The 8,879-nt window shown below is 37.9% G+C and overlaps 1 protein-coding gene across 2 annotated transcripts; it reads left to right on the top strand.

Annotated features, from left to right (window-relative positions):
- The first annotated feature begins 264 nt into the window (after positions 1-264).
- On the top strand, positions 265-3,730 carry LOC127358551 (zinc-binding protein A33-like). 2 transcript variants are annotated; one of them, XM_051391704.1, is made up of 2 exons: positions 265-499; positions 780-3,730. In XM_051391704.1, exon 2 carries the CDS (start codon positions 787-789, stop codon positions 2,422-2,424), a length of 1,638 nt encoding a protein of 545 aa, XP_051247664.1. In that variant the 5' UTR covers positions 265-499; positions 780-786; the 3' UTR covers positions 2,425-3,730. The 2 variants fall into 2 exon arrangements, with proteins under 2 accessions (XP_051247664.1, XP_051247662.1); XM_051391702.1 differs by having other exon boundaries at positions 266-549.
- Positions 3,731-8,879: the final 5,149 nt, after the last annotated feature.

Raw genomic sequence — 8,879 nt, forward strand, 5'->3', positions numbered from 1 at the left:
AAAAACATTCATTTAAAAAACAAAGAAAACAATAAACAAAATCACAATTCTTCTGTTTATGTACATCTTTTGTTGTTTTTCTTTCTCACTTGCTTTGACAATGTAAATGTCGATTTCATATGCCAATAAAGCCCCTTGGACTGAATTGAATTGAGAAAGAGAGGGAGAGAGAGAGACAAATAGAGAAAGAGTGAGGGAGAGAGAGAGAGAGAGAGAGAGAGAGGTGGGGCTGGCACAAAAATGCTCTTTGTGATGTCATGTTTTCTTTGTTTCTCTTGTACTCCATTTCCTAAGGAAGAGAAATATGACAGTAAAGGACCAACCATCTTGTTTTTCTTTTTTAATCTTAATACATTTTTTGTCAACAATGTAAAAGGAAAATGTAGGCCTCTATAACCAGGAAGGGGAATGAAAGAAAAACAATAGCAGTTGACTTGCAGTAAGAGGTGGAGCATAACTGGAAATGTTACAGCTTCACATTCCTCAGGTATAACTCAAGGTAAGTCGATTCACGGTAAGAGAAAGAGACAGAGAGTTCAGCATTCACTGGTGAGTACAGTACACAATAATTTATATGTTTAAACAGGCTGATTGAACACATTTTATCTGTATGCAGGGTGTTGTTGTTTCATTTTGTTTCGACACTTCATGTAAAAAGGTTTCAGTGAACCATCCAAATATAATTCAGACTAACTCGATATTCAAATATGGTTGCATTTCTAAACATGATGCTCAAAAAAGTTAATTTTTTCATACTGCATATTTGGTCTCATATCTAGATATAGTATGGCAGCTCCCAGCAGTCTCCTCTCTGAAGAGCAGTTTCGGTGTTCCATCTGTCTGGATGTGTTCTCTCATCCAGTCACCATACCTTGTGGACACAACTTCTGCAAGAACTGCATCACACAAGCCTGGGAAGTTAGTGGAAAATACCAGTGTCCTATATGTAAAGAGCTTCTCATCAGAAGGCCTGAACTCCGCGTCAATACTGTTTTATCTGAGATGGCTGATCGGTTCAGGAAATCAGCTAAAAAGAAAGCCAGCAGTGTAGAGCAAAAGCGAGCCAAAGGAGGAGATGTTACCTGTGACGTCTGCACTGAAACCAAACTGAAGGCCCTGAAGTCCTGCCTGGTGTGTCTGGCCTCCTACTGTGAGACTCACCTGGAGCCTCATCTCAGAATCCCAGGACTGAAAAGACATGAGCTGATCAATCCTGTGAAGAACCTGGAAGACAGAGTGTGTAAGAAGCATGATAGACCTCTGGAGGTGTTCTGTAAGACTGACCAGATGTATGTCTGTCAGTTGTGCATTGTGACAGAACACAGGAGACATAATTTTTCCCCTCTGAAAAAAGAATATGAACAAAGGAAAGCTACGCTGGGGAGAGATGGAGCTAAAATTCAGCAGATGATCCAGGAGAGACAGCTGAAGATTCAGCAGATCAAACAGTCAGTGAAGCTCAGTAAGGAAGATGCAGACAGAGAGACAGTAGCTGGTGTGCAGGTCTTCACTGCTCTGATCCAGTCTATTGAGAGAGATCTGGCTCAGTTCCAAGAGATTATCCAAGAGAAGCAGAAAACCACAGAGAAACAGGCTGAAGGCTTCATCATAGAGCTAGAAGAGGAAATATCTGAGTTGATAAAGAGAAGTGCTGAAGTGGAGCAGCTCTCAAACACCGAAGACCACCTCCAGCTCCTCCAAAGCTTCCCATCCCTGAACACAGCCCCACCCACCAAAGACTGGACAGAGGTCAGAGTTCACTCATCATATGAGGGGACTGTAAGGAGAGCTGTGGCTCAGCTGCAGGAGACCCTCAGTAAAGAAATGGAGAAGCTGTGTGCTGATATCGAGTTGAAGAGGGTCCAGCAGTTTGCGGTGGATGTGACTCTTGATCCTGACACTGCACATTCAGCTCTTGTCTTGTCTGAGAATAAAAATCATGTCAGTTGTGGTAATGTAAAAAAGAAACTGCCAGACAATCCAGGGAGATTTTCCCATAGTCCCTGTGTCTTAGGAAGGCAAAGTTTCTCTTCAGGAAGATTTTATTATGAAGTTAATGTTGAAGGGAAGACCAGATGGGATCTAGGAGTGGCCAAAGAGTCAGTCAACAGGAAGGGACATATTGCAGTTTGCCCAACGACAGGCTTTTGGGTTATTTGGCTGAAGAATGGAAATGAGTACAAAGCTCTTGATGAGCCTGGTGTCCATCTATCTCTAAAGTCAAAGCCTGAGAAGGTGGGGGTGTTTGTGGATTATGAGGAGGGTCTGGTCTCCTTTTATGATGTAGATTCTGCAGCTCTCATCTACTCCTTTACTGGCTGTAACTTCACTGAGAAACTCTTACCATTCTTTGGTCCTGGCATTAATGAGGGTGGTAAAAACTCTGCCCCTCTGATCATCTCTCCTGTCAGTCACACTGATTAGACTTTGATTTTCACCGGGAAGATGCTTTGAGCTATATTATTTGTCATACACAATGGGCTTCATGCAAGATATCCATTTATTTGTTTTTCGTATTTCTTAATACCCACTGATTCACCAATGTTTCCTTATGTTTGCTCTTCACTTAGGTGAGAGAGCATTTTATGAGTGGTTGAAAGCACTCTTACCTAAGATAAGAAAAAAATATCTATCCCACCGTCCACATATTGTTTGTCTAACGCAAGCACACAAAAGTTTTAGATGGGAGGAAAATAAAAAACACTATCATATAATCCAATTTAGATATATTTTAGTAATTAGAGTAATTATAATGATTGGATTATTAAATTAGTGGGCTAAAGAAACATTATTGGTCCACTGATCCCACTTCAAACTATAAAAATCCTTGTATGATATGCCTGCCTTCAGGTTCTGAATGGCATACTGATTCTTAATTACATTATGCTCTTATATGCTTTGCAAACGCAGAGAACGTTTTACCTTAGACCTCGCACAGTTCTATTGTATGAAACATACAATGTTACATACATGTTAAGCTTTTAGATTTGTGCAATACTCTAGAGTCTCCACTTTGTCCTGTAATTCCACTGATGCTCTGGAAACTAAAGTTTATTAAACAGAACATCAATTTCAAGTCTGCTGAAGTTCTTCTTCTAGATTTATAGAGATCAATTAATCAATATATCAGTGTCTCATAGATATGTATTTATATTTATGGGGCATGCACAGTTATACTGTGTATTCAGTTATTTTAATTCATTAGTTATTTGCTGTTTTTTTCTGTTGATATATATTTTTATTCTGTTCTAGTGTTATATGTGTATTTGCTGTAAATTTGTTGTTGCTGCATAACCTACTGCTGTAATTTGAATAATTATTATTTTTAATCATAATATTTGACTTCTTTTTTCTCTTGAGAGAAAAGTAGGGGAAAATACATTGAAGAGAATGTGGCTACATGAGACCCAATGTATAATTTCTTGTTTTATTGTGGTTGTGGTTATTACTTTATTCCATAGGACGACATTTCGCATTAGATATTTCTTTAATGTTTACTATTACTGCTCCAAAACCAATTTCCATATGGTTAATAATTCTTAATTCCTGATTCAATGTAGTTGTGTGCAAGTGTCAGTATTGACGTTATTGTCATGATTTTACATAAAAGAGGTGTTTAGTTTTTAGTTAATCTTTACAGAGCAGTAAATTAAGTCAAATGTGTACATTTACAGTGTGTTCAATCTCATATTTTAAACATTTACTGAAATAAAATAAGCAAATAGAAAAATGTTTGGGTTTGTGTTTCTGCATGAACAGCTGCACGAGAGGAGAAAGTAGGTTGTTTTACTAAAGGAGACTGGAGCAAATGACAGTTTGACATGACTTGACAGGTGACAGGTTAGCTCAGTTGGTAGAGCTGGCGACCCTTGTACCGAGGCCCAGGATTTGAGTCCGACCTGCGGCCCTTTGCTGCGTGTCATCCCGTCTCTGCCTCCCTTTCCTGTCTATCTTCGGCTGTCTCCTTCAATTAAAGGCCATAAACCCCCCCCCAAAAGTTCTCTTTTCTTTTTATTATAATCTGAATTTTAAAAAACTAATCAAACTGTCACCATCTGTGAAATTACAGGAATTATTGCTGTTTTCAGCAATAAAAACTGGAAAGAAAGTTTCTCTAAATAAGCAGTAAATTACAGTTAAAGACTTCACATTTTACATTAGATTAGATTAGATGTAAATTCACAGGCTATTCTTGTACTGGTATTAATATTTCCATTTATTTGAAAATACAGAAAACATCTGTAAAATAAATGGGAAAACCCCATAACACTAGAAAATGTGTTTATTCAGTGTGTACACACTGCAATGTTACATTCCTAATATCTCACAAACCATCTTTCCAGCAGGTGATCTTGACCACCAGGGATCCTGGATGCAAATAAATCCAACTCTGAATCTGGGACCACCCCCATTTGCTGTGTATTTTAAATACAGATAAAGTAAGACGTGTGGGCTGTGTAGTAGTAAAACAACATTATTTTATTATCATTTTATCATAAGAAAATGAAATGAAAAAAAAAACAGAAAACAGAAGTGCCTTACATGGCCAGAACCAGGATTAAAACATTTCAGGAGGCACTAGGCAAAAAGTAAAATCACAACAATTACAATCATATAGAGGTGAAGAAGAATAAAAGAGAATGAAAGACCCCCATCAGTAAAACAAAAAACGCAAAAAATACATATATAAAGAAAATACCCATAGGTAGAATATGATAAGAACAATATTACTAATAAATATCAGACATTTGGCAGCATGCTAGAATTAATAAAAGGCTTTTTTAAAGAGTGTGTTTTAAAAAAATATTTATTGCCTTTAATGGATAGTGACATGAAAGGAGGAGAGAGGGGATGACATACAGCTAAGGGCCAGAGAATGGATTCAAACCCTGGGCCACTGCAGCAAGGACTCAGCCTTGGTACATGGGGCACCAGCTCCACCTGGTGAGCTGTCAAGACACTCTGAAAGTTAAACCTGTTAGAAGAAGCGATTTAAAAAATGTCACTGACTCAGCAAGCCTTAGACTCTCAGGTAGGTAGTTCCAGAGCAGAGGGGCCCTGACTGCAAAAACCTGGTCACCTACGGCCCTGAGCCTGGACTCAGGATCAGCCAGCAGAACCCTGTCTGAGGATCTGAGGGATGCAGCAATTCAGCAATGTAGCAGAATTCTAAAACTGACTGGTAACCAGTGAAGAGTGTGATCTTGTCTTCTTGTGTTAGTTAACAGCTGAGCAGCTGTATTCTGTACTAGCTCTTAACTACACATCAGTGCGCAGTGTGTGAGCTCAGGACTCAGAGCGGGGCAGAGCTACACACATAAGAAGTGCTATGCATGAACGAGCTCATGTTTTTGGTGAACTAAATGTGCGAACTATATCATAGCTTCCAGGGGAGCTCACTTTTTCTCTCTTTTTTTTTTACATTTTCAGATCTGAAATTAATGATATGATTAATGATGATAATTACTGATGACTCACCCTTGTGCACAAATCATACATCAATATTAAGTTTATGCATAATTCAGTAAGGCAAATGTATGGCAAAAATAGAATATAGCAGTCCCTCCATGAAGTTGCGATTGCAAGAATTAACACAAATTTAATCAATCCCTGTCTCAGTGGAACAAGTTGCCATCAATTTTCAATTAAACATTTCACTTTTCTTTCACCAGGGGATTTGGGGATTGTAAATTGTCTTTTGGAGGGGCCGAACTGGCTCCGCTGTAGTTCCCTGTAACTAACTAATTAACTAATGAATGTTTAGTTTACTGCAACACATGTAGGTGATGAACAGTAAAAGTCTGCATCAACATTCATGTGTTCTTTGTCTGACAGAAGACTCTAACACTAGACAGGAACTATAGAGGAAGAAAATCTTATTTGCACAATAAATCTTAGTTAGTTTAAAGAACTCAAGAAGAAGTGAACATTTGAACCGCAGCTTCTGATAGTTCAAATAGTTTAGACTCTATAAGGACAGGAAATCAGATATCAGAGGATACAAAGAAAGCTGTTTATGTTTATATTATTGTTGATTGTGTGTTAGTTTATAAATAATCATTTCTCAAGTACTAATATGAGGACATGATGACCAACAAGGTTTCATCCAACTGAAGTCCATCTGTGGTCTGTGTGTCCAGAACAACCAGTATGGAGCAACTTCCAATAACCAACTATAAGATAACTTTATTATATCATTCATGGGACTGACTTCAAATTCAGTAGCAAGTAAAATTTCTGTTTTAGTTTGTCTCATCATGTTAGGCTGATGCCTGAGGCTCTACAGTGCTATTTCTGACTGCCCAGTATCTTATAGAGCAGTGGCTGCCAATACATAGTAGGCCTATATCACAGCTTTTGGTTCACTTCTGTGAAAAAAGTAAATGTAAAGTAAATTGTCTAATAGAACAATGGCCCAGCGTCTATGAGAAAAAAAACTCTGTCAGAAAAGAAGAAGTCTGTACGATTGTTAAAAATTGCTCATGGTGGTACTGTTGGGTCTCTGTAAATAATGTTATAAGGAATTCGGTCTAGACCTGCTCTATTTGAAAAGTGTCCTGAGATAACTTCTGTTATGAATTGGGGCTGTACAAATAAAACTGAATTAAACTGAATTGAATCAAGCCAGTTTCCACCTGCTTCTAGACTACACATCTTGTATATATATATGATATGATATTTTGATATCATGTTTTCATCTGACTCTGACTTGGAGTATATTTCTACTGTGATATCAGTCATTTTACATCAGTAAAGGATCTAAATGTTTCTAGCTAGCTAGTTGGGGGTGTACATATATACCATGTACACATATTAACAGTACATACAGCACCTATATGTATGTATACAGTACATATTCTTCATACACATATGACGTGAATAAGCTTCTGTGAACTCAGATTACATCAGCTATGAAGGCTCATTATGTTATTGCCAATATTCAACTTATCCGTCTTTATTCTGAGCAGAAACAAAGTACCTAGTAAAAAGGACTTAATCAGGAATGTTTCAGTAACTTGCAAAACTAAGTTAGTCTCACTTAAAATGACTAATGAAAGCTGCTTAATCAAGAATATTGTTTAACTGAAAACAATGAATTGGTCTTACTTCAAAGTTTCGACGTAATCTGTTTCAACATTTTATTTTAGTTAAAATAACTGATCGCATTACAGTGTGGAGTAGCAGCAAAGGAATGTAACCAGAAGTGTAACTAATTACTGTTTCGAAAAGAGTAATGAGTAATGAGTAATAAACAGTGTTAATTTTGACAGCAAATTCTGATTTAGTCTTAGTCTTAGTCTTTTGAATGCCACACCATTTAGTTTTATTCATATTTTAGTCATCTGAAATCTTTTAGTCTTAGTCTAGTTTTAGTAGACCAGATATTAGCAGATTTTAGTCATCTAAATCACAATGTTTTATCTAATAAAATAACCTTAGTGTGTATGCTAACCTTTGCATGTATTTCTGGATGAGTCGTCTGTAAATGTCACTTCCAGTTGGTGGTGTTTTTCCCAGCGATTTTTGCTCCACACGGTTTACAGACGGTCTTGTTGTCCTTGTTGTCATATGTGAAGTGTGACCAGATGTTAATTCTTCGTTTTCGTCCTAGACCTAGCGCTGACATTTCTGTTGTTCATGAGACATGCCATTGCCCTCGGACCGGGTGCACTGCAAAACGTTAGCTTGTTGCTAACGAGCGAAGTCAACTGAAATCAGCCAAAGCTGTGTATCTAAGACTGTGCAACTAAACACAACTAAATATAATGTAAACAACCTAACTGTTGTGAAAACGTCCTCGAAACTGTGCGAAGTTCTGCAAACTCGTCTTTGTTCTCCTCCTGTGTAACTGCTGCTGCGTTTGTTTAGCTGTTGCGCCTGCATTTGCCGCCGCTTTTTAAAATGGCTCTGCTGCTTCTGCATAGATCAACCTAACCTCAAAGATTCACTTTGATTGGATTTCTTCCCGACTTGTCCCACAAGAAGAGTAGTTCTGATTGGATCTCTTCTCCATTCGTCCCTCCCTAACATTTTCGTCTCATTTTTATGTGTCAGTTATATTTCATCACAGTCTTCATCATCATATCTGACTTCGTCCTTGACTCTGTCTTCGTCAACAAAATTAACACTGGTAATAAATTATATTTTACTAACTAGCCTAGCACTGTTTCATTAGCTACCTAATTTCATGGTTTGGATGATTGTATTAAGTAGTTTAACCCCTTGAAACAATTGTCATGAACGTGTTTCATGATTTATTTCAATTAAAAATAACAATGTTTCTGTGTACCAACAGTGCTGCTGCCACCACTGATCCAGTCTCAGCTGAGGCTGGAAAACATAACAAGACTAAAAGGGCGCCATGGTGGAATCGCCTCTTCAGTCACTGTGAGGTATGTTTGACAGAGCGTGTCAGAGCTTCAAGTTCACCTCATTTTAGTCGACTGTAACATTCACTGTTCTTCACTGACTGTTTAGTTGTGAGTAACCACAAAATATGTTGACATAGTTTTCTCATTATTTCCTTTTTGCTCTACAGAAGAACGGTGATGGAGAAAAAGAAAGGTAAAACACTAGAGTTGTAAGATGATTAATGACATAGGAACATATTTGCCCAAACTTTTTGGTGAAGTTTACAATAACTTTGCAATGCTGCTTGATTTTCTAAAATGGGCTTCAGCCTTAATAAAAAAACACTTTTATAAGCGTAAGATAAAATGTGCAGCACACTCTGACCTTCCACAGCCTCTGCCGTGTTTGTGTTTTTATTTTCTTTCTGTAGCGCCTCAAGGAGTCACATTGGTCTCAGTGAGGGTGGAAAGCGGAGCACCACCACCACCGATCGCTTCGGGTACGTACAGCTGCACAAAGTCGTAAGG

Source organism: Dicentrarchus labrax, unplaced genomic scaffold (assembly GCF_905237075.1).
Source record: "Dicentrarchus labrax unplaced genomic scaffold, dlabrax2021, whole genome shotgun sequence".
Lineage (NCBI taxonomy): Eukaryota > Metazoa > Chordata > Actinopteri > Moronidae > Dicentrarchus > Dicentrarchus labrax.

Bases quoted from the DNA above. Each gene is read 5' to 3' on its own strand.
- LOC127358551 (XM_051391704.1), top strand. From the start codon at position 787: ATGGCAGCTCCCAGCAGTCTCCTCTCTGAAGAGCAGTTTCGGTGTTCC.